The sequence below is a fragment of the Hipposideros armiger genome, unplaced genomic scaffold (assembly GCF_001890085.2).
Source record: "Hipposideros armiger isolate ML-2016 unplaced genomic scaffold, ASM189008v1 scaffold_1458, whole genome shotgun sequence".
In the NCBI taxonomy this organism is placed as follows: Eukaryota; Metazoa; Chordata; class Mammalia; order Chiroptera; family Hipposideridae; genus Hipposideros; species Hipposideros armiger.
Genome location: NW_017732808.1, coordinates 39,123 through 65,185, shown reverse-complemented (window position 1 = coordinate 65,185; position 26,063 = coordinate 39,123). Strand labels below are relative to the sequence as shown.

Sequence of the window (26,063 nt, the reverse complement as noted above, 5' to 3'; positions counted from 1 at the left end):
AAAATGAAAATAAAACTATTATAGTTTAATTTATAAAATTTTAAAGGACATTATTCACTAATGGTGATTATGTAAAAATATATTATGGCTCTCTATAACTTTTAAATTGTTGTGAGGGACAGGATTGGCTCTTCCAGGGGTCGGCAAACTTCTGAGATGGAACGTACCCAAAGAGCCGCACGTGGCTCGCTAGCCGCAGTTTGCCGACCCCTGGTTTAGTGGTTACCAGAGGGTAAGAGGGGAGGAGAGTGGTAGATGAGGTAGATCAAACATATGGTGATGGAAAGAGAACTGACTCTGGGTGGTGAACACACAATGTGATATATAGATGATGTATTACAGAATTGTACACCTTAAATCTATGTAATTTTGCTAACAATTGTCACCCCAATAAACTTGATTTTTAAAAAGACATACATACAAAGATTTCAAATGTCTATGAAAATAAAACATTAGTCATTTTTTTCTGAAAAAAAGACAAAATCTTTAATTAAAAAAAGTGTTTTTTTCCGAAACATTGGCATTAGCAGATGATAGAGCCATTGATATTACCCATATTTGGTTGTACATTGCTGAACTGGTGACTCCCATGTTAGTAGAAGGTGGAATCTCCATGAGAGAACTTATCATAGAATTTACCACACCTTTACTTCCCGTTCAAAGAGCTGGGATTTGCTGTCTGAAATATTGCACCTTCTATGCACACAAATGAGCCATAAGAAAGTGGGAGCCTTCTGGAGGGAGGTTGACCTCAGCTGGAAGGACTTTTTACCAGAAGGGAAAGATGTATATAATTTTCTCTGGGACCAGAAGTTGGACTTTATGGGGACTGACAGTCCCTGTTCCTTCGAAGTACTTTCAAAGAACGAACTCTCTGCTGACAAGCTATATAAATGACTGGAGAAACTCATTGTTGAGGACAAAGCAAATGCTGAACAGATCTTTGACTCGGTAGAGGCTAATCTGGATGAAAGACAGATGAGTTCACTTACATTCCTTAGAGATTTAATGAAAGCTGTTTTTAAAGCAGCTACTATAGCCTACTGTTCTACCTTCCGAGTGGACACTGCTGTAAGCAAGCAGAGTACCGATCTTACTCAAGTACCTAGATTTGGATACAGAGAAGGAAATGCAAGCGCTTTATACACTGAAGCATCAATAGTAAAACTTGATCAACCTGCCAATATGTTATGGATGTTTTTTGATTGCCTATATGAGAAAGAGGTAATCTCTGAGGATGCCATCCACAAGTGGGAAAGCAGCAAGGATCCCGCAGAGCAGAATAGGAAGGGTGTGGCCCTCAAATATGTCAAGGCATTCTTCACATGGCTTCAGGAAGCAAAGAGCAAATGGAGGATAACAAAAAGAAACAATTTAAGTATTTTTTTTAAGTTTCATGTTTTCGCCAATCACAGTGTAGCAAGGCCAATTCATGCAGAAACCTCCACGTGTGCACGAGTGGGAGAGGAGAAAGAGAAAATAAAAGTGATCATTGAGGGAAAAGGTACTGGATAAAAGTAAAGGAGGACTCACACTTTAAAAAAACACATCTGCGGCCGGCCGAGTGGCGCGATGGTTAAGAGCTGGCTTGGGATGCCAGAGGGCCCCGGTTCGGATCCCACATATGAGGGCCAGTGACACTGCCCTCCACAGCTAAGATGCTGAACAACAGCTCGACCTGGAGCTGGGCTGCCGTGAGTGACTGGCGATGGCATAGGCTGCAGCCCCTGTGGCAGTGGGTTGCCATGGCTACCCTATGTAGCCAGCAGCCAGCGTGAGCGGCCAGCAGCTGCCGTGAGCGGCCGTCCAGAAGCCGGCTACTTATCTGCCTCACCCGGGAAGAGCGCAATGATGGTGCCAACTTGGGCCAGTGAAGCAACATCCTCCACAACTAGATTGAAGAATAAAATGACAGCAACTTGTCTGTTCCCCTTCCCCCATTCCCCAGCACTGTTCCCATCCCCCCAATTCCCCAATAAAAATCTTTTTAAAAAAACACCAGATCTGTTTAGCAAAAAAAAAAAAATATATTGAGAACTTTTAATTGATTTTAAGGACTGCAAATGCCAGTGTCATTTTTTAATTTGCAGATTCTATAAACAACTTGTATAATAAAAAGCAGAGAAATAAATTTCCCTCCCCTTCAGGTAAACCTCACATTTGTTTTAAAGCATAGTAGTCTAGATTTAAGAAGGTTTGGGGTAAACAAGGTAAGAAAGATTTTTTTTGGCCTCAAATTCTTTCTGCCTGCCTCTCAGCTTGCTTCAAAAAAATCACAATAGTACTCAAAACATACATAACCTTGGAACAGAAGGAAATGATGTGGACTAGAGAACTCCAAGAATTGTTTTTAAAAAGTAATACCCTGGGAAAAGTACTCTTAATACTTTTGAAATCTTTAGAGCAACTTTAAGGCTTATAAAGACATAAAACAAATATTTTAAAAAACAAAAATTAATTGGCTCAATACTATTTCTTTTCACTTTCAAAATATAAAGAACAAAATAAAGACAAACATTGCAAGTTTTTAAAAAATAGTCTTTTAAAAAGAGCCCACCATGGTATATTAATATAGGATGACCCAATTTATGTAAAAATAAAGGCCCAAACAATTATATATGTATGCATGTTGTAAATGAAAAGAAATTAATCTGGAAAGATTCACAACAAACTGTTAACTGTGGTTATTTCTGGGGAGGGGAGCAGTATTAGGAGGTAAATGGGGACTCTTCACTTTCTACTATACAGCCAAAGTTTTTACAACTAATATGTATTACTTGTGTCATTTCCTCCCAATTTATTTTGAAAAATTCAAGCCTATAGAAAAGTTGAAATAATTTATTTACATGATTTTTTTAAACAAAAAAGAAAAAAACATAAGACCCAAAATACACAATGTCAAATAGACAAGGCTGAACAGGCTACTGCCTGTTGAAATATGATGAATCACAAAGTGTTTGTAAAAGTTGTGAGGATTCTGGCAGATTCCAACCTAGCTAAGAAGCTCTCATGCAGACAAGAAGGGTATTTATTTCTCATCCGCCCTGCAGGCTGGAGGCAAAACCCTAGCAGTGCACAGAAACCATGAAAAACCAAGCAGAATATATTGCTCCTTATCTTTTAAAAACAAAACAATGCAGAAAGAATTGAATACCATTTTTATAATAACATGGTGGTGTGTGTAGTCTTTCAAGGGTCAAAGCTAATCTTGTCTAGGATGAGAGTCCTGCTCCCAACAAGGCCAAAGCATTGCTAACGGAAGTCACCACTGCTCATTAGTTTCCAAACAAGACTGGTATTTTTACCTATTGAGTGCCACATAGGGCAAGGTGTTGGGCAAATGTTTTTTTTTTCATTTTCCATGTTATTGACACCTCCTCCATTCCTGTGAATAATTGAGAACTGTCTGCAAAATCAGTGTGTCTTGTTTCTGGTACACATCTACTCCACATTAACGGAGAACAGAAGCTTTCTCTCAGGTGATGAAAATGTGTGGGCAGGCTTTGGCAGTGGCACAGTTAACCATGTTGTGGTGTCAGCAGGGGAGAAACTCCCTTACAGCAAGTTTCAACACAGTTCTGTTGCTCTCTTCCTTAGAGTGGGTTACTATTTACATTTCTATAAAGTTGGAAGAGCTACAAACCTTAGTCACTATTATGAAGCTAACAGACAGCCAGAAAAATGTTTGTCAGCCTCTTTCATGATCTTGGCCATTCCAAGAGTTGGATTGCTTTACAGAGGAAGAGTGCTCAAAAATGCCCTTACTTCTCCACCAGAATTCTAAGAAAAAAATTATTTCTTGAGGAAGTCCCAGAAACCATGTTCCCTAGGCCTTCTGTCAACTAAAAACACACGCTCCAGCTCTTGCAAAATTAAACCAGTTCTTCTATGCAAATAAATTAAGCCTAATCATAGAGAAACACCACAATGTAAACTCTATAAAAGTTTTTTATATGTGTGTAGCAAGGCTGGGGATCCAGGATAATCTTTGAAACGAGGTTGACTATTATAGAGAAAGAAACACAGAAGAAACATGAGAGGAAGATTGAATGAGCATGGGAAAGCCATAGAGAGAATAGAGTCAAGGGTAGAGGAAGTAGAGAAAATGGACACGTCAACATGAGAGGATGAGGGAACAGAGGGAGGTAAAGTGAAGGGTTGGGCAGGGAAAGAGCAAAAGAGATGGCCCCAAATAATGGTCTGGTTGTTTTAAATCAATAATTTTAATTTTACAATAAATTTGGCACTTTATTTATGTGTGCATATAAGAATGTGCATTTCTGTTAAAATTCGGGAGCTTAAGTTGTGAGACCCCCATTACTGATCAGTAGCATTCTGAGCTCTAGTGAAACAAAGGTTACTAGGTAGTGCAGGAAACAGTGAAAGCAATATTGTCTGAACAACACCGAATCTATTCTGAGACAATGATTACGGACTTTGGAAAGAATGCCACTTTTATTCCTCCCCACTGTACTCTAAATCAGCGACACCAATTAGGAGAAAATGACAAGATATAATCACTTTTGAAAGATTCATCTCAAATCCTTATAGCTTTGGTCAATAAATACTTCATCAAACATTTATTTAAGATCTTTTTTACCATCTACCTCTGGTCAGGGAATGAAGATATAGTTTTATCTTTCAGGATTCCACGACTCTGGAAATGGTGGCTCCTCGCTGATCCTACTGAAAGCTGCCAGCTCACAACCCTTTGCTCCTGTCCTCACTACATACAGAATGGCTTTCATCAGCCAGCACCCCTGGGCCTCCCTGCAGACCCCAGGGCATTCTACTCATGGAGGTGGTACACCACAAGTCACCAACCACATTTGGATGTAGGCCAGGGATTTTATTTAGGTTCGCTTGGTTAATGTTCCACACCATGCCTCATTTTAATAAAATGAGCTAAGTAATGGTTACTCCTTGGTGCCCTCATCTTATACTCCCACTAATGTTCTCTCACCTAATGAATCAAATATCTTGCCCCCTGACCTTTACTTTCATCTTTCATTTTCTCTGCTGGTCCTTGCCTGAGTTCCCAGGCTTGTCATTTGATGATGATCAAAACCTCCCTTGCTGGGTCTGCCAAGTGGCACGTTGGTTAAGAACTGGCTTGGGACGCCAGAGGGCCCCAGTTCGGATCCCAAATATGAGGGCCAGTGACACTGCCCTCCACAGCTAAGATGCTGAACAACAGCTCAACCTGGAGCTGGGCTGCCATGAGTCGCTGGCAACGGCGTAGGCTGTAGCCCCTGCTGCAGTGGGTTGCTGTGGGCTACCGTGTGTAGCCAGCAGCCGCAGTGAGCGGTTGTCCAGAAGCCGGCGACTGATCTGCCTCACCCGGGAAGAGCTCAATGAAGGTGCAAATTTGGGCCAGTGAAGCAACGTCCTCCAAAACTAGACTGAAGAACAAAAAGACAGCAACTTGTCTGTTCCACTTCCCCCAATTCCCCAATAAAAATCTTTAAAAACAAACAAACAAAGAAAAACCTTCCCTTGCTCTCCTTTACAGTTAAAGAAGCTCCCAAATGTAAGGGTGAAATTGGGTAAATCAATAATGTAATTAGACTTAACTATAATAGTTTACAGTTTGACTCACCACATAGCTCACTATCTAGCCACCTATAAACTTAGTTTGCAGTTAGATCCATCCTGATATTCAGCTGTTTTCTTTTTGCTTCACCCCACACTGATTAACTTAATAACTCTGTTCTGCTCCCTTTCTCAAGGCTACCCATACCTCGTTAATCCATTTAATTAACAGAATCCTAACCTGGAAAAGAGAAATTTCTTAATCCTCAGGCGCCCTGACACCGAAATCAAATTTGCAACTCCCTTGAAGTTTTTACTGGTGATGCGTGAATTCCCAGGCTGTGGCCAAGTTTGAGTATGGAGTCTGGAGATAACATTATCTTAAAACAGACCAGACTCCACGAAGCGATGTCAGCCCTCAGACCTGCCTGACCGATTCCCACTTTCCTATATAAGAAAAAGCTAACCTAAAGATCAGGGCAGCTGTCCCTAGCAGATTCTGCCCTGGCAAACTCCTTTTTGCCAGTATTTCTCTTTCAAACAGAAACCCGTGGCAGCCGTCTTCTTTAGACACTGACATGGGCATTCTCTCTGTGCCCAACCTTCAATAAAACTTTCTATGTATCTGCCTTATTTCTTGGAAATAAACCCCATTTTGGCACAAAATAATTTCCTAAACACTTGAGGGACATTTTTTTTTAAGATTTTTATTGGGGAATTGGGGGGATGGGAACAGACAAGTTGTTGTCGTTTTGTTCTTCAGTCTAGTTGTGGAGGACGTTGCTTCACTGGCCCAAGCTGGCACCATCATTGCGCTCTTCCCGGGTGAGGCAGATCAGTTGCTGGCTTCTGGATGGCTGCTCACTGTGGCTGCTGGCTGCTCACATTGGCTGCTGGCTACATACGGTAGCCCATGGCAACCTACTGCAGCAGGGGCTGCAGCCCACGCTGTCGCCAGCGACTCATGGCAGCCGAGCTCCAGGTTGAGCTGTTGTTCAGCATCTTAGCTGTCGAGGGCAGTGTCACTGGCCCTCATATGTGGGATCCGAACCGGGGCCCTCTGGCGTCCTTGAGGGACATTTTTTAAAGCAGTAGTACCCACACAAAACATAACATAAATTCATTATTTTATCTTTTGCCCCTTTGATTTGTTAATATTTGTTTATATATCTATTTTACTAAAGAGACCCTGAGTCATTTAATCGATGATAAAGGAAGCAAGAATTTACATTGGGGTAAAGACAATCTAATTAATAAATGGTGCTGGGAAAACTGGACAAATACATGCAAAAAATGAAACTGGACCACCTTCTCACACTATATGCAAAATAAACTCAACATAGATTAAAGACTTAAGTGTAAGACCTGAAATCATAAAACTAGAAGAAAATATAGGAAGTAAACTCTCAGTCATTACCCTTAGTAATATTTTTACTGATATATCCCCTCAGGCAAGGGAAACAAAATAAAAAATAAAAAAATAGGACTACATCAAACTAAAAAGTTTTTCACAGCAAAGGAAACCATCAACAAAACAAAAGACATCCTACTGAATGGAAGAAGATATTTGCCAATGATACATCTGATAAAGGGTTGATATCCAAAATTTATAAAAAAGTTCATACAACTCAACACCAAAAAAACAAACAACCCAATTAAAAAATGGACAGAAGACCTGAATAGAAATTTCTCCAAAGAGTACATACAGATGGCCAATAGACATACAAAAATATGCTCAACATCACTAATCATCAGAGAAATGCAAAGAAAAACCACAATGAGATACCACCTCACTCTGGTCAGAATGGCTATCATCAATAAATCAACAAACAACAAGTATTGGCAAGGATGTGGAAAAAAAGGAACCCTTGTGCACTGTTGGTGGGATTGCAAATTGGTGCAGCCCCTATGGAAAACAGTGTGGAAGTTCCTCAAAAAATTAAAAGTAGAACTACCTTATTACTCAACAATTCCACCCCTGGGTATTTATCCAAAGAAATCCAAAACACTGATTCGAAAAAATATATGCACCACTATGTTTATTGCAGCACTATTCACAATAGCCAAGATATGGAAACAACCGAAATGCCCATGAATGGACGATTGGATAAAGAAATTGTGGTACATTTATGCAAAGGAGTATTCCTCTACCATAAAAAGAATGAAATCTTACCATTTGCAACAACATGGATGGACCTAGAGTATATTATGCTAAGTGAAATAAGTCAGACTGAAAAAGACAAATACCATATGATCTCACTTATATGTGGAATCTAAAGAACAGAATCAATAAGCAAACAAAACAGAAATAGACTCAAGAGATACAGAGAAAAATCTGATGGTTGCTAGATGGGAGGGGGTTGGAGAGTGGGGGAGAAGTTGAAAACTGATAGTCACAGAATAGTCAGGGGGCTGTGAAATACAGTGTGGGGAATATATTCAATAATGTTGTAAAGATTATGTAGGGTGTCAGATGGGTGCTGGACTTATCCGGGGATCATTTTATAGATGGTGTAGATGCCTTACCACTGTGCTGTACACCTGAAGCTGATGTAATAGTATTGAATGTTAACTATAATTAAATATATAAATATAAAAATTATATATATATAAATAAATAAATAAATAAATAAATAAATATATATATATATATATATATATATATATATATATATATTCACAGGATGTAAAATACAGCATGGGAGATACAGCCAATGGTACTGTAATGGCTATGTACGATGTCAGAGGGGTGGTGGACTCGGGAGGGTTATCACTTTGTGCGAGGTGTGGATGTTTAGTCATTATGTTGTTTTGTACAACCTGAAACTAAAACAAAGGGGGGGATCCTGAGATACTTAAGGGTAGGGCATTTATCTTATCTTGATTTTTCCCACATTTAGTAGGCCCTCATAAACTCTCTCTTGAGTGATTAAATGAGCAAAAATGAATAAATCAAATTATTTTGTATCAAGTGCCCTTAAAGTAATCAAAGTTTGTAATGCCCAATATGTTAGTAGCAATTTAAAACTTTTTATTAGCATAGAACAAAAAATAAGAGATACATTATAATTAAAAAAAACTGTATGTTAAAACCAAAGGAAGGGAGGAAGAGAAGAAGGGAGGAAGGAAGAGAGGAAGGAGAAAGAAAGAAAGAAAGAAAGAAAGAAAGAAAGAAAGAAAGAAAGAAAGAAAGAAAGAAAGAAAGAAAGAAAGAAAGAAAGAAAGAAAAGAAGGAAGGAAGGAGAGAAGGAAGGAAGGAGAGAAGGAAGGAATGAAGGAGTGGTACTCAACCCTGACTGCAGATCAGAATCACCTGGGCTTGAACTTAGACCAATTAAATCAGAATTTCTGAAGGAAGGGCCCAGGGATCTGAGTTTTTGAAGCACCTCAAGTGATTCTATTCTCATACGAAGCCAGGATAATAATCATAGCTCTAAAGCTATTATTTCTGTAATTTGAGATTAAGATTTATTAAATAAAGCAAATAAATGCTTAGAAGTGCTTTAAAAGCAAAAGAAAAAAGGAACCCACTATTATGTAGCACCTACTGCGTGCTGAATCCTGGTGTGCCTTTGCAGACACACACACAAAGATGGAAAAGAGTTGAAAGGGAGGAAAAGGGATGTGAGGAAGCTCAGATTGAGGCTGAGGTTGACGACAAGACCTGGCAAGTAGCTTAGCCTAGGGCTGGCCCTTCAAATGCACACACATAAAAACAAAAAACAAAACAGTCCAGATGTTCTTTCTGGAGAAAATCCAGGACAAAATTCCTGGGAGGGGGAAACTAGCATTACTCTTACCTGTAACTAAAAAACCTCTTTCCTTCAATCTCTCCCCAAGTCTATTAGGGGAAAAACTACCCAAAAAGGTTTCTGCTAAAAGCACATGGGGGGAGGAGGGATTTGAAAGGCATGTTTACATAAACAGCATGAACCAGAGAATTGAGAACATCCTCCCTCCCTTTCCTGCCCTCAGAATGTGCCTCAAGAACACAGGCAATTCATGTTAACAAGAAATATTTGCAGACTGATGGCATTACCTGGATCCTTCAACTTGAGATGTTTGAAGGTAGCTACATTCTTGAAGTAATTGCTTCTGATTTCTCCCTTCAATACATGGGTCCCCATTGTTCCTAACTGCCCAGCCTGGCTCTGGCCCCCAACAGGGACCTCTGTGGAATGGGGAGTCACTTCCTTCCTTACCATGTCCTTAAAGCCTCCAAGGACAGCGGCAGTGATGATGCCTAGGAACAGGCCGACGATGTTGAGGATGGTAGCAGACCAGAGCAGGTGGTAGAGGTGAATTATGTCCTGGCAGCTGCTGACATCGATGTACTCATAGTACCCACCAATGATCTCCATCCGGCTGGACAGGGAGAAACACACTCCAGTCAGTTCCCACGGAACAGGCTGGCCCCCTAGGGCTTTGGCTACCATGCAGCTCAGCAAAAAACAGGTGGGTAGGTGGGGAGCTATTGTAAGGGACATCATAGCCGTGAGTATACTCAGGAAGAAAGACACTATAATAAATCAGTACAATTGCTGTTTATCTAAAAAACAAAATAAAACAAAACAAAACTCCAACAACTCCTACCTGTCAGAGAAACACTTGTTACCATCACTAACACTAATCCTAGATAACATTTATTGACACTTGCTATGTGCCAGGCACAGTGCTAAGCATTTTAAATCTGTGCTAATATGGCTGCTACTAGTCACATGTAACTACAGAGGGTGCCAAAAAATGTATACACATTTTAAGGAAGGAAAAAACTGTATTAAAATTGTAATACTTGATATATACCAGTAACAAAAGATGAATACAAGTCATGTGTATACGTGTTTTTTGACACCCCTGGTAATTAAATTTAAATTAATTAATTAGCATTAAGTAAAATTTAAAAATTCAGTTCTTCATTCTCACCAGCCATATGTTAAGTGCTCAATAGCCACACTTCTAAGGGTCACACTAGTTACTGTACTGGACTGGATTGGACAGAGCAAATTACAGAACATTTCTATCATCACATAAAGTTCTATTAGACAGCACTGCAAACCCTTACAGTATCCTATAAGGTAGGTACTATCACTATTCCCATTTTACCAATAAAGAAATGGAAGCACAGAGAGGTTAGGAACTTGCTCAAGTCATAAGATGTACAGCTGGGATCTGAATTCAGGCTTCGAAGATTTCAGTGTTTCCTCTCTCAAAACAAAACACCAATAAACAAACAAACAAAAAAACAATGTCCCAATAAAGAACTAAAGCTGAGTTGCTGCACAAAACCTGACTATCACCTCCTTGGAGAGGCCGTCCCTGAGAACTCTGTTTAAAGACAACCCCACTCCCAGACCCAGTCACTCTCTATCACATTACTTGCTATGGACTGAATTGTGTCCTACAAAATTCATATGTTGAAGCCCTAACTCCCAATGTGACTGTATTTGGAGAAGGGCTTGTAGGAGGTAATGAAGGTTAAATGAGGTCATAAGTGTGGAGCCCTAATCCAGTAGGATGGGTGGCTTTATAAAGGAGAGAGAGAGAAAGAGAGAGAGAGAGAGAGAGAGAGAGAGAGAGAGAGAGAGAGAGATCTCCATACACAGTCACTGAGAAAAGGCCATGTGAAGGAAGACAAAGTGAGAAGGCTGCTGTCTGCAAGCCAGGAAGAAAGCTTTCATCGGAACCTGACCACCTGACCATGCTGGCACCCTGATCTCGGACTTCCAGCCTCCAGAATACGAGAAAATAAATATCTGTTGTTGAAGCCACCCAGTCTGTGGTATGTTGTTATAGCAGCCCAAGCTAAGACATTTCCCTTCTCTACTTCCTCTGTAGCACTCATTCCTTACTAATGTGTGTGCTTCTTTACTGTCTGTGTGTCTGTTTGCCCAACTCGAATGTGAGCTCTGTGAGGACAGGGAGTTGGTTACTTTTGTTCACTGCTGTGCCTGACACATAGTTGGTGCTACATAAATACCTGGTGAATTAAATAAATAAAAGTTCCTGTCCTCTAGGATGTTGTAATCTAATTTACAACTTGGTCACTGGAATCCATAATGAATCTAAATCACTGTAAATCTTAAAATGAAAGTCAAACCCAAATGCCCTGGGATCAGGATGGTTAATACATGTGACCCTCCCCCCACTATAAAAACATCAAAAATGAAAAGAAAAAAATTAAAGGTTAACCTCCAAATGAATCGGGGTGGGGGACTATTCACACAAGAAAACACTTTTAAACTTGACAGATGAATTTATCTTAGAATTCTTTAAAAATCAGTGTTTCTCTAAGGAATTGAAATCAGTGTGGTTACAGGACAGCCTGTATCAGAATCATCTGTGTTTGTGTCTATGTGTGCCTGCCTGTGTGTGTCAGTGCATTATTTGTTTGTGCCTGTTGGTGTCTCTGTGTATATGTGTACGCATCTTTGAGAAAAAGATGGTTAACACGCAGATTCTTAGGCCCAGCCCCAATCCTACTGAATCTGGCAGAATTGCAGGGGTGAGGGGTGATGCTCAGGAATCTTTCTTAAGGTGCTCACTCATATTAGAGACCCACTGTTTTGCACAATAAGCTTCCACGGTAGAATATTAAAGGTGTTTAAATTCAGCAGAATTTGAACTGGATTTCAGTATTTTCAAGAACATACCTGAAGAGACTACAAGCATACACTGAGTGTCCCTGTTAGTTAATAATGTACTGGGGGTGGGGCAGGGAAGACACACAAATTACTTACTGCTCAAAAGCACACAGCTAGACAAGGACTATCCCCTGGAAAGGGCAGGCCTGTGTTAAGGGGGGAATATGGGGTGGAAGGGGCCCAGGAGAGGCTTAAGAGTCATTTTCTGACTACCCCCAAATTATCTTTGCCTACCTCCTAAGACACTGAGTGCAGGCTGGTAATACATATAGATAGGCATTATGGCATAGCAGACTGCGGAGTAGGACTGCATTTGCATCTGGCTCTATCACTCATTTGCTGTTTGACCCTGAGCAACTTTCTTAACCTCTCTGAGCCTGGGGGATTCAATTAGAGAATGCATGAAAGCAGTACTCCAGTACATAATAAGAGTCCCCACAAAAACATGCAGCTATATTTGTTTTCTTTCTAAGAGCCAACCTCTGGCAACATGATTCAAACAGTTGAATAATGTTCTTAAAGGTGTTAAGACTTTAAAGGCACAGGCCACAACCTGGCCTTAGGTCAATAGTTTGTTTTTAAATATTCAATAGTTGTAGAGAATATATGTTTAGTTTCAGTTTGAGTGGGTTCAGCAGCTATTGAAATTGTTTTTCCACTGAATTATGAAGCAAAATAATGTTAATTCTTAGATCTGGTTCAGGATTTAACCAATTAATGTGCTTTGTTTCTGTTTGAGATTCATGATTCCATTTGGTTCACTCCTTGGGCAAAGCTTCCTCTGAAATTCCATCTTTTGCATTCTCAACACTCCAACTATCAAACCTCCAGAACTACAGGGCTCTCCTGCCAGTCCCTACCACTTCCTGATTAAGCTTCCTAAAACATTTTTAAAACTAAGTCATTCATTTAATCAAAGCCCTTGCATGGTTTCCATTACCTTCAGGAAAATGTGTCCAAATTCCTCAGCCTGCCATAATCCAACTCCAAAATGGAGTTCACACTCCAGCCATGCTGGAGTCCTCAGAAGCCTCAAACTGGTCATGGTGGGCACTTATTCTAAATCTTTGCTCAGATTTCTCTCCTGGTGTAGGAAGTACTGCCTTCTGTTCTCTGTCTGTCCTGATATTTCCCATTGCTAAAACCTTCAATATTCACCTCTCTAGTGCCTTCTTCAAAGACTCCAGTGCCCATTCATTAGCTTTTTCCCTGAACACCCCATCCACAGCCTCAGAAGAGTCTGTTTTTTCTTAGTTTGGCACTTTGCATATGTCAATAATTCACTTATTCATTTAATCCAATGTTTGTTGAGAGCCTAATCAATGCTGAGTACTGTGCTGCGTGCTGAAGCTACAACCAAGGCCAAGGTGGACATGCTGTCTCCGACTAAATTGTAACTTCTTGAGAGTAAGGGACATTTGTTAACTTCTTTTGTTTCTCTATCACTGCCTCGCACAGTGGTAGAAACATAGGTCATCAATAAATACGTACTTGGTGAATGAGTAACTGAGTTTAAAGACTGATCATTGCATTGATCATGAGATTGATTACCCAATATGGGCTCTCATCCTCTTGCTCTCAACTTGCTGGGTGTGCCTGGAGAAAGAGATAACCTCTCTGTGATTCAGACCTCTTTTAACAGAATAGGAAGCAACACATCTTGGATAAGGCAGAGGGCATGCTTCTGCTATTCAGTAAGGTCCTGGAACCATTCACCAACTTGATGGACAGGTGGTGGCAATGGGCAGTCTCTGCATATCTCTTTCATTGCATGTACTTGCTCTAAACCCCCTCCTACAATCTCCCTGGTAAACTGAGTTCCTCAAGGGCAAAATTATGTTTTATTGATAGGTATTCTTTTAGACCAGTCCCTGGAACATAGTAGGAACTCAGTAAAAGTTTGTCAAGGGAGGAATGAATGAAAATAAGCTATTGTCTTTCATTTTATTACCATCTGAAGCAGTTTACAAACCACCCCATTTTCCTTTCATTTCCTTTAGGTTATACACTGAAAACCAGTGATATTGACTTGACCTCTCCAAAGCTGAGTAAAGTACTCTGAAAGGCTGCTGCTAAGGACCTGTGTCCTAGAGTAAGCCACCATCCTGCACAAAGCTAAATGGAATAATCTATGTTTGGTATTAAAACCTCATTGCCCCTGACGTCAGAGAAGGTCTGTGGGTTTGAGGGGACAGTAGAAACTCTGTGTTTTCATAGCACTGTACAAATGACTGCCTGGTGTGTTTGTTCCCACTTTTTCTCTTGGCCTCTTTTCCAGGAAATGGACTGGAGGAGCTGCCAATTGATTAAAAATACGCTTTGTGTAAGGAAAACAAGTATGCATTTGGCAAAATTAAAGTCTCAGCCTCAGAATGTTTGTGGCTAGCTATATTCAGGCCTGGAGTTTAGGTCTCATCAGTGCTGGCTGGAAAAAACCTCAGGTCAAAGTAAAACTTTTCCCTCTGTTGTAGGATCATCACTTCTTAAGTCTCATGGTCTTAGTTTCTTAACTAGTAATACTGTTTCCTGATGAAAAGCTCAGTAAGTGCTTTTCTATTGGCCTTGTACTTGGAATTTTAATAAGGCAGACTTGGGAAAGGGCAATGACTGCTGCCTGGGACAGAGCTCTTGGCATCAGACAGGTGAAAACTATTTCCATGCTTGAAGATCTTTAAGAGCAGCATTCCTATAACCCCTCTTAGTTGCTTAGTCCCATATTCTATTTTCCTGGTGAAAAGGACATTACCTTTTTTGTTCCTTTTCAACAAATGTCACTCCCTTTGCATCATGTCTTTATTCATGCCCAGTTCTGTGTTGGGGACTAGGGACACAGATAAGATGAAGTCATGTTCACTACCTTTAGGAAGCCCAGAATTTAGCACAGCTTCTCACAAAATCCCTTTAAAGCCTTGAAGACAATACTGGCATAACTTGTTTTAAGAAAGTTAAAAAGTCAGTTATTATGAAGTTCAGATTGACAGAAAGATAAATTGGGTTTGAGTCTCCACTTTCAAAAAAATTCACCTAAGGGCTCAGCTAACTGGTATTTAAAGTTAGGATTTAGTTTATTCAAATGGTTTTGAGAAATACACCTAATTGCAGAGAGAAAAGTGTGTCTGCAAGAAATCAGTTTTCAGCCCCCTCGGTAAGCCTCCTGTCTCTTTCTTGGATCTCAAGCCCCATTCTGGCCAGCTCCCAGCCCCTGCGGCAAGAGGCGATGAAGGGGGGGGGGAGAAGAAGAGGGGAGCAAAAAGGAGAAGGGAAGAGGCCATTCAGAGGAGAAATGAGGGAAAAAGAGAGGGAAGGACAGAGCAGGGAAGGGAGGGATAAGGAGAGGCAAGAGGAAAGATAGCAAAAGAATCCCAATTTCCCTGGGACTTATTTTCCATTTCTTTGATCATTTTTGGAAGGATGGGCTCAGAAAGTACAATTATAGCCAGCTCTCAATCACAGCTGCTAGGAGGGACGTCCTTTACAAGTGTTAGTTATTATTACACCGTGAATAATTGGAGCTCCCAGATAATCACCTAAACCTCATTTGAGTCTTTAAATTTCTCTTCCTCTCCTAAACCTTTTAATGAAATGAGACTGGTGCTAGTGAAGGCTGGTATTAGTACCCCCTTCTTCTCCCTGCCCCTGGTCTGTCAGATCTTAATCCTCAACTCAGAGAAACTGGCCCCCCAATACAGAGAGTAGGAAATGTAAGTGAGGAGGGGTTTGCATCCATCAACCTCTCTGGATCTAGCTCCTTCAAATCCCTTCTGGAAACTCCTCTCTTCTTCCCTCCGTCTCCTGACCCTCAGTACTTCTGCACTGAGAATCTGGAGAATATGTGCATGAGCAGGCATTGGCTGACACACACCCAACAGGCAGGGCTATTCACTTACACTCTCCATCACCTGCTCACTGTCAATTCCACCTTCTAAATTGATCTTAGAAGTATTCCTTGCTTTCTATTGTCCCCAAACCAACTTAATCCAGGTTCCATCCTCTTTGGCCTAAACTCTTGCAGTGGCCCCCTAGCTGCATCCTCTCTAAATACTCAAATCCATCTTCCATGCTATACCCTTCAATGGCTCCCAATTGTTTACAAGGTCAAGTCTAAAAGCACATCTATGGCCAATGAGCCATCCATGATCTGACCTGTGACTACAGCTCTGCCCTCACCTACTATCCCCTTGTATAACTACACCCACCCCCACATCCTGGGAATACTTTTCCCACCTTCACTCCATTTCGGTTTGTTTCCTGACTCCCCACTTATGCTTTAAGCCTCAGCTCTCACATCAATCCTCCTTGACATCGCCCAACCCTCAGCAACTCTGACTTTCAGTTATTTCGGTTGCCAGTGTCCCCAGTACATCCACTGATCCCCACCACCGTTATCACACTGTATTTCAAGTAATTGTTCACATGTCTGACTTCCCTACTAGTCTGTAAGCTCCTCAGCAGCAGTCTCTGTATTACTAGCTCCTAAATATGTTTTTAAAGAAAGACTAAATGATGTTTACACAATTGGAGGGCAGAGAGCCAGAGTGGTTGTAGCAGAACTAGCAACCAAACCTGCTCCTCAGGGTCTTTGCACTTACTGTTCCTTCTGCTTGAAACACTCTTTTCCCCCAGGTATCTACTTGGGTTGTCCTCTCACATCACTCAGGTCTCTGCACAAATGTCACCTCTTCAAAGAGGCCTTCCCTTATTACTCCATCTAACACACCACACATAGTCCCTACCTGTCACTATACATCTACCTCTCCTGCTTCATTTTTTTTTCAGAGCTCTGATCAACACGTGGCATGTTATATATTCCTGTGTTTATTGACTGTCTTCCTTAATAAAATACAGGCACCACGAGGGCAAGGACTTTTGTTTTGTTTGCTGCCAAATCTCCAGTGTCTAGAACAGGGCCATGCACAGAGAAAGTGCTCAATAACGACTTGTTGAGTGTTATTGAAATTGGACCTAGAACTGGGTTTGAACAATTCGTCCACCATTTGCAAGTTTTGTGTGACCTTGGGATAGTTGTCTGTTTCTTCTGAGCCTCACTCTCACCATCTGTAAAATGGGAATAATAATTCTACATAGAGAAGAATTAAATGAGATCAAATATTTAAAAACACTTGGGCTGGCCGAGTGGAGCGTTGGAACGCCAGCTCTGAGCAGCAGGGTCCCAGTTCGGATCCCACATTAGGGCCAGTGACACTGCGCCCTCTACAGCTAAGATGGTGAACAACAGCTCGACCTGGAGCTGGGCTGCCGTGAGTCGCCGGCGACAGCATAGGCTGCAGTGAGCTGCAGTAAAAGCTACCATGAGTGGCTGGAAGCCAGCGTGAGTGGCCGGCAGCCAGCATGAGCTGCCAAGAGCTGCTGTGAGCAGCTGTCCAGTGGCCAGCGACCAATGTGCCTCACCCGGGAAGAGTGCAATGATAATGCCAACATGAGCCAGTGAAGCGATGTCCTCCACAACTAGACTGAAGAACAAAAGGACAGCAACTTGTCTGTTCCCCTTCCCCAATTTCCCAACACTGTTCCCCTCCCCCAGTTCCCCAATAAAATCTTAAAAAAAAAACGCTTAACATGCTGCCTGGCACAGAGAAGGCAGGTAATGTATGTGAGCTGAAATTTGTTGACCAGCCAGTGTCTTCGTCTCTGATCTTTATTGTATGCCCTTTTCCCACCCTAGCCTTTCTAGCGTCCATAATGGTAAAACCATTGTTCCTGTGCTTATATGCTCAGCTCTTACTTGCCACAGTTGTAGAGGTCACAGCAGAAGCAGGTGTTGCCCCGGATGCGAGGAGTGCAGAATTCACGGCTGAGGTGAGGGCACTTCACCTGAGGGCACACAACATTGAGGAGATAAGCTGATATTGCAGGAACCAGGACCCTCTGGGATTGGAAATGTGAGTTAGCAACTGATAATGACAGTAAAGATGGCTGTGAGATGAGCACACCAACACATGGGAAAGATGGGGCTAGGCAGGGGGTTGGTTGAACTTGGGCATGAAGCAAGTTACTGTGTAGCTGTGCTCACATCCAGCTTCAGCCACAGCCCCCGGTGCCCCATCCCTGAAGGGTTGACATTGAGAGAAGAAAAAAACGGATGGACAGACGAACAAATGGATGGTAGGAAATGAGGATACAAGGGGAAGGGAAATCAGGGTAGATACAGGAAGAAAAGGGATCAGATGGGAAGGAAGGCAGAGGGACAATCACATGCACTCTGAAGTATAATGGTACCTCTCTAGCTGCCTGGGTAAGGTTCCTCATAACCCTCACGGAAGAATTTTTGGTTGAGGAACTTATGACCTTATATAGGAAAAATAAGGTTAAGGGGATATGGTTTACAAGTGAACCTACAGGAGTCATTATTAATATTTTTACAGTTAATACAAGAAAGCAATCATGATGAAATCAAGAGAAGAGCAATGCCATTTTATATATCTTGAGTTGGCAAAATTTTTAAAGATTAATTTCCATTTACTGTCTTTTGTTGGTAAAAAAAATTTCCAGGCTGTCTCCCTCATGGATGCAATGAAATGCTTGTAAATTTGTTTTGCTGTGTTATAGAGAACATTCGTAGTAAATGGATTCTTTTTTCAATATTGGATCCGTCCTTCATCCAAATGCTCACTGCCTTTCTGACAAGCACACACATTTCTATTCCTCCCTTTTAACCGAAGGATAGTTAGAAAAATGGTAAATTTGTGATTAGGATTAGCAAAAGGAAGTAAGTGCATGGCAGAGCCATAAAAAAAGCATTTACCCTGATGCCTTGGGAGCAGGGCGATTGCTTTGCCCAACTGCAAAGGCACCATTCACATTGTATTTTATGTAGAATGGTTTCCCCTGAAACTGTGCAATGCAGTGGCCATTTTATATCCACTTGCCTCTCCTTTCTCCCAATTGCAAGTTTACAATTTTTCCAACTATTCTGGTGGGGGCGGGGGACAGGGCAGGGGGCGGAGGGGCGGCTAAGTTTCAATTTGAGTTTAACAGAGAACCAAGTTGTCAAAGTTCCTAGAAGCACACAGTAGAGTTTCCTATGAAAGTAATCTCTGGGTTGGGGAGGGGCTTTTGTGTACTGAAATGAAAGCTCTCTGAAAATGACCTGGAGCCTTGCTTCACTTCACCGCCTACCACCTGTAATTCTATGTGAAGCAACATGGAACACAAGGAGAGCTCTCTGGGGCAGGAGAGAGTCTCATGTGCCCACTTAAGCATTATCAGACAGGCCTCTTGGGGGTGTCATGAGTGGGGCAGGCTGACAGTTCTGGCCACTCCAGAGTCTCAAGTGGACAAGGCCTCTCAATCACCCTCATTTGGATTCTTGACCCCTTCTGTGTGTGAGACTCAGGCTCTGCCCCCTAGTCCCAGGCCTAGTGCCTTGGTGGGGCTCCTTCTTTTCTTCAAGCTTGGGCACCTGAACCACAGGCAACTGAACCATCATCCACAGAGATGGGGGAGGACCCTGCCTTGTGGCCTCTCTACTCTCATCTGCTCCTCTTGGGATCAAAGTCACACACTACGAGGCTGCCTGCTGGGGTCAGAGGGGAAGTCTGTGGCCACAGAACAGAGTAAATCTGATTAGGCCTCCTGAGGCTCCAGCCTATAACCATAGCCTCATTAGCACTGTGCTCTCATCCAGTGAGGAAATCAATTACAAATACGTAGCAGCAAGCCTTAAGCCCCTGGAAAAGAGTAGAAGAAAGATGGTTTTAGGCAGAACAGGAGACTTTCTCAAAAGGTAAGACATACACCCTCATTCAGGCTCACCTCCTCAGCTTCCTTCTGTGATGTCTTGGGAACATAGTGGCACCGGTTAGCGTAAAGTGGTTTCAGATCCTAGAAATGGAAATACCAAACCAATGGGGTTTTCGTTTAGAAAACAAAGTAGCAAGTGCTCTGATTGGTTATAAAAGATTTGAGAACACACACGCGCACACACACACTCACACACACACACACACACACGCGCGCGCGCGCGCAGAAGTGGCAGTGGGTTGGGTTAATTTCTGAAAGCTGCTCATCTAGGAAGACTGAAAATGTGACGATAAGAAACAAGTGTTCTAATAATTGCTTTGCATTGGACCACTGGCTAATGAGAAATTAGGAAATTGATTGAGAAATGGGTTTCTGGAAATTTCCTCTTTAGTTTTTTGAAAATTATTTCTAGTTTTTGTCTTCTCACAGAGAGTCCCCAGGGAAGAAGATTAAAAGCTCCAGTCTATTGCAACATCACACTTCCAAACAGGGGGAGCTCAGCTCCAACAATGAGGTCTCATATCACCTGGGGACAGGACTAAGGCTGGCTGACATGTACTCCCTGCTGTCATGGTCACAAGCTTTTCCAGAAGGAAATGCTCAGGAAGCAAGCTCTAGGGCAGCGGTTCTCAACCTGTGGGTTGCAACCCCTTTGGAGGTCGAATGACCCTTTCACAGGGGCCACCTATGACCATCGGAAAACAAAAAGATATTTACATTACAATGCATAACAGTAGCAAAATTACAGTTATAGGGTAGCAATGAAAATAATTTTATGGTTGGGGGTCACCACAACATGAGGAACTGTATTAAGAGGTTGTGGCATTAGGAAGGTTGAGAACCGCTGCTCTAGGGGGACGAGCATCTACTGAGATAAGCTCAACTGAACTTATGAGCCATTTTCACTCAATTACACACATTAGATATAGACAGTGAACTCCAAAAATACTGCTAAAGCCCAGAAAACTAACATGGGGCTCAAGGACAGTCATGGGGCTGGTGAAGGGTGGGGGTGAAGGGTGAGGAGTGGGGAGGTTGGTATAGAAGAGACAGACATAATCCAATGCTGTCTGGAAACTTGCAGGCAGGGGATGTTTTTCACTTTCAGACTGACACTTAACATCCCCTGAGTGGTAGAAGGCTTTGGTCAAAAGCAGGTTAGGACAGGAGAAGCAGTTTATGCAAACTGGCCTTAGGGATTTGGCCAAAGCACCCTGGCAGAGGGAGTTTACTAATTGCTCCCCACCCTACCTGCTCTTCTCTCACCATTTCCAATAACTCTGGTCGCTGCTTTTCCCCACACATGTAATTTAGCATCTCCTGTTCCTGGCACTCAAGTGCCTCTTGCCTCCAAGCTTGCCATCCCATCAAGTACCTAGGATTTCCCATTAGCTGCTTCTACATGAACCTCCTGGCTGCTCAATGTTCTAAAAGTACATCGTCCTGTTGGCTTAGCTTGGAGTCAGGCTGGAAAGAAATGAGGGTTCCCATGTTCACACCCAGCAGGTTTATTTTCTGTGTTTGGGTGATGGCAGAAGTCATTATTATCCCACAGAAGGGGAGGTTGATGTGCTGGTCACAGCCTTCCTGACCTCCTAGTTCTGCATAAAGCATTCAGCCACCAACCGCCCTAAATGAAAACAAACATATGTGGGGGTTGTCCATTTGTTGCTTTTGGCTGCTGTTCTGCATTGAGACCCCAGAAGAGAAATAAGCTCATACAATTGGGAGGTATAAAAAGGTCACTCAGTTAGGTCTCAACAACCTTTTTAATCTAAAGGACCACCAGCTCTGGAGTGAAGGGATGGAAATGGAAATTGCTTTATGGTGAGTGTCTGCTCTGTGCCAGACACTCTTAGGGCATGTTCATACCCATGATTTCATATCCTCATACTTACCCTGAGAGGTAGGTTACTGTTATATCCATTTGGAGGAGGAGAAAAAGTGACTTTCCCATCTAGTTAATGGCTATATTTGGAGGCCGGAAAGGAAGGGAATAAGGGACAAGAAAGAAGGAACAAGACACATTTAGAGGGATGTGTAAGAAGGTAGGTCTTGAGAGGAAGTTCATATGCCCCAAAGCCCAAGGACAAGATGACATTAAAGGGCCTCAAAAACAGGAAAGCCTGGCTCTAACACACCCAAGCGGTGCTAGGGTCCAAATGTGCTTTTCATTTAAGTTGGCAAATAGGTTAATAAAACCTCCTGCCTCAAAATTCACTGGGTGTCAATGAGGACTGGTGGATGTCTAAGGACAGGTACAGTGGAAGCAGAAAGTTTTCCTTAAAGATTCACCCAGCCTTACCCCAAACCCCTGAGTCCAGTGCTCTACTGCAGGCCACTAACTGCATGAGGTACAGAGGGCCTGGAGTCAGGGGCAGGTAGGGGTCATTAGAGTAAAATTCCAGTAAATATAATTTGGATTTTCCCCCATTGCCTTTGAGTAAGACCAGTAATCAAAACCATTAGGAGTTTCAGGGAAATAAATGTAAATAAAACCCACAATCAGATACCACTTCATACCCACTAGGATGGCTAGAATTTAAAAGTTAGATAGTAACAAGAATTGGCAAGGATGTGGAGAAATTGGAACACTCATACATTTCTGGTGGGAATGTAAAATGGCACAGCCACTTTCAAAAACTGTGCGATAGTTCCTGAAAAGTTTAAACATAGTTACCACATGACCCAATAATTCCACTCCTAGATATATAGCTAAGGAAAATGAAAACATATGTCCACACAGAAACTGGTACATGAATCTTTACAGCAGCATTATTCATAATAGCGAAAAGGTGAGAACAACCCAAATGTCCATCAGCTAGTAAATGGACAACAAAATGTGGTATAGCCATACAATGGACTGTTATTAAGTCATAAAAATAAGTGAAGCACTGATACATGTTGTAACATGGATGAAAATTAAAAATATTATACTAAGTGAAAGAAATCAAGTCACTAAAAATCACATATTATATTATTCCATTAATATGGATGTTAATTAATACAGGGAAATCTATAAAGAAATAATGTCGATTAGTGGTTGCCTAGGACTAGGAGTAATAGGGGTATGAGGAGATGATAGCTAAAGGGTACGGGCTTTCTTTTGCAGATGATGAAAATCTTTTAAAATTGGTGTGGTAATAGTTTGCACATAACTGTGAAGATATAAAAGCCATTGAACTATACACTTTAAGTGGTGAATTATATGGGATGTGAACTGCATCTCAAAAAAAAGCTGTTAAAACAACAAGAGTTAAGAGTTCCAAGATGGTGGATTAAGTAAACACTATGCATACTGCATCCCAGAATCACACCAAAATTAAAAATAAATTATAGAACAATCAACCTCAAGAATCATCTGAAAACTAGCTGAACAAAACCACTATAACTAAGGATATAAAGAAGAGGCTACATCGAGACTGGTAGGAGGGGAAGAGACGCTAAGCGGGCTGACTCCAAGCCCACAGATGGTGGTTGAATGTTGGGAGGGAAATCTTGGTGTCAGAGGTCCCCCCTGAAGAGGGAGGGGTCCCAGACCCACACCAGGTTCCCCAGCCGAGGGGTCCTGTGCCAGGAAGAGAAGTTCCCATGACACCTGGCAGTGAAAATCAGCGACCACTTTGCTCATCCCTGTGGGGTGGAGGATGGCTAGAAACCCAGACATCCTCTTGTAGAGCCTGCACATGGACTTGCTTGCTTGCGGGCACTCGCCTGGCCTTTGATGGAGGGGCGGCAGCTTGGAAGGCCCAGGGACATGCTGGGAAAGACTGAGTTGTGTGTCTTTGGGGCAGGAGCTAGAGGAACAGGAGCCATTGTTGTACCTATGCAGAGCCTGACACACGTTTGGCCTACAGGAGGGCACCATCTTTTCAGTGTTGAATCCTCCCCCAAAGGTCCAAGTCTGGAATCACATTGGTTTGCTAGAATCCATGCGTGCACACCACCTTGGTGATGCCCGCCCCTTGCATAGCTGGTGCTACATTGCCCAGGACATTCTTGACTGCTGGACTGCTGGCTCCACCCCACAGGCTGCAGAAGTCTTTCTGCAGTGGCGGATGGCCCATGGCAGTCTGGGAAACATTTGCTGGTAAGCAGTGACCCAAGACTTGTGCTGTAGCATCTCTTGGTCAGCTCTCGAGAACCTGTGGTCCAGAGAAGGGCAGTTGCTGGCTGTGGTGTTCTCAGGACATTTTTGTGAGGTGGTCACAGGCCTGTCACCAGTGCCGGAGCCAAGACTGACTTTATAGAAAACACTGACCGCATCCCTTAGCTCCCTGAAAACCCACCTTGCCCACCTAGAGCTGCATCACCAAGGGCACTCTCAGCGCCTGGGTGGCCAGCCCTGCCCCACAAGACACGGAAGACTTTTACAACAGCAGACAGCAGGTGACATTCCAGGGAGATGTTGATGGTAGACAGTAACCCAAAACCTGTACCGCAGCCAGTCTTGGGCAGCTCTGGAGGATTTGTGAGTCTGAGGCAAATCTGGCTGGCTGCGGTGTTCTAAGGTCGTTGTGCGAAGTGATCACAGGCAAGGCACTGCCTGAGATGAGTGGTAGCTGCCTGCAGTGTTCTCAGGCCACTGCGTGAAGTAATCACAGGCCAGGCACTGGTATAAGAACTGAATCTGCACTAACTTTGTGAAAAACATGTGCCATATGTCGTGACTCCCTGGGACTCTGCCCCACCCAGCTAGTGCTGCATTGCCGAGGACACACTCAACATTGGGTCACCCAGCCTGGCCTGCACACCTAAAGAGCCTCTTTCAACAGCTGGGAGTTATGGGCTGCCAGCAGGTGGCAATAGACCAAGAGGTCCTGGGCATTTTGCTAGGCTGCCTTAGGCTCACTGGTGGCAGCCAGCCTCAATTCACAGTGAGGCCACCCTCACAAGCCTCCAGGTCTAGCAGATACAGCAGCCAGCCACATATAGCTTTGTGGTTCCTACCAGGTAGCCATGGGCTGGTAACAGGCAAAGCTGAAATTGGTCTGCACAGGAGCCCCTCTCAAGGGACACCAGAAAAAACATACCCGGAGGACAGCTTCAGATCACATCAGAGTACTACCTGATTAGCCCCACAAGTGGCACACCCAAAGGGGGGTGTCAACAAATACAAGAGCCTGTGGAGGAAAATCTTCCTCTGAGGGGTCAGCTCCCACACAGCAGCTCATACACTGTGGGTATAGCCAGTCTTCACAATCACTCAGCCTGGGAGTCAGTCTCACCCAATGACACACCAATAGTAATCAAGGCTCAATTACAACAAGAAAACACACACAGCTCACTCAAGGGACACTCCTGGAATACATGCATAGGAGATAAGAAAGATTAAACCACTGGACCACACAGGACACATCACATGCTACATAAGGTCACCCAGCAAAGACTGAGAGACATAGGAGATCTACCTAATACATAGAAGCAAACACAGGGAGGCAGCCAGAATGAGGAAACAAAAGAAACATGTTCCAAATAAAAGACCAGAAGATATCTCCAGAAATAGAATTAAATGAAATGGAGGCAACCAACATAACAGAGACAGAGTTTAAAACACTGATTATAAGAATGCTTAAGGAAGGCCGGCCGAGTGGCTCAGTTGGTTAAGAGCTCGCTCAAGGGTTTGAGCTCTGAGCAACAGCGGTTCGAGTCCGGCCCGAGCTGAGCTGCCACTGAGCTGCCAACAGGTGGCAGGATGGCTCAGCTAAAAAAAAATGCTTAAGGAACTTAATGAAAGTTTCAACAAAGAGATAACAAGCATAAAGAAGGACAGAGAAACCATAAAAAGTACCAGTCAGAAATAAAGAATATGATAACTGAAATGAAGAATACACTAGAAAAAATCAATAGCAGATTAGATGAAGCAGAGGATTGAATCAGGGAATTAGAAGACAACGTAGCAGAAAACACCCAATAGGAAAAAGTAAAAGAAAAAAGAATTTAAAAAATGAAGATAGTTTACCCTTAACTGTGGGTAAACATCAAGTGTAACAGCATTCACATCATAAGAGTACCAAAAGAAGAAGAGAGGAGGGGCCGGCCGAGTGGCTCAGTTGGTTAAGAGCTCGCTCAAGAGTTTGAGCTCTGAGCAACAGCGGTTCGAGTCCAGCCCGAGCTGAGCAGCCGCTG

The 26,063-nt window shown here is 42.6% G+C and overlaps 1 protein-coding gene and 1 pseudogene across 9 annotated transcripts in view; one reads left to right on the top strand and one right to left on the bottom strand.

Annotated features, from left to right (window-relative positions):
• The window catches only part of LOC109377578 (eukaryotic translation initiation factor 4 gamma 3-like), an 11,168-nt pseudogene extending 9,653 nt beyond the window's left edge, over nucleotides 1–1,515 (top strand).
• TMEM255A (transmembrane protein 255A) overlaps nucleotides 1–26,063 on the bottom strand; it is a 78,340-nt gene that overhangs the window by 24,075 nt on the left and 28,202 nt on the right. For 7 of the 9 annotated variants that reach the window (XM_019633975.1, XM_019633980.1, XM_019633976.1 and 4 more), the window contains 4 exons: nucleotides 19,947–20,015; nucleotides 18,411–18,479; nucleotides 17,917–18,005; nucleotides 9,735–9,897 (listed from right to left, as the gene is read on the bottom strand). In XM_019633975.1, coding sequence (XP_019489520.1) covers nucleotides 9,735–9,897; nucleotides 17,917–18,005; nucleotides 18,411–18,479; nucleotides 19,947–20,015 — 390 coding nt within the window. The remainder of the gene's footprint in view (nucleotides 1–9,734; nucleotides 9,898–17,916; nucleotides 18,006–18,410; nucleotides 18,480–19,946; nucleotides 20,016–26,063) is intronic. The other 2 variants (XM_019633978.1, XM_019633981.1) reach the window with 2 other exon arrangements.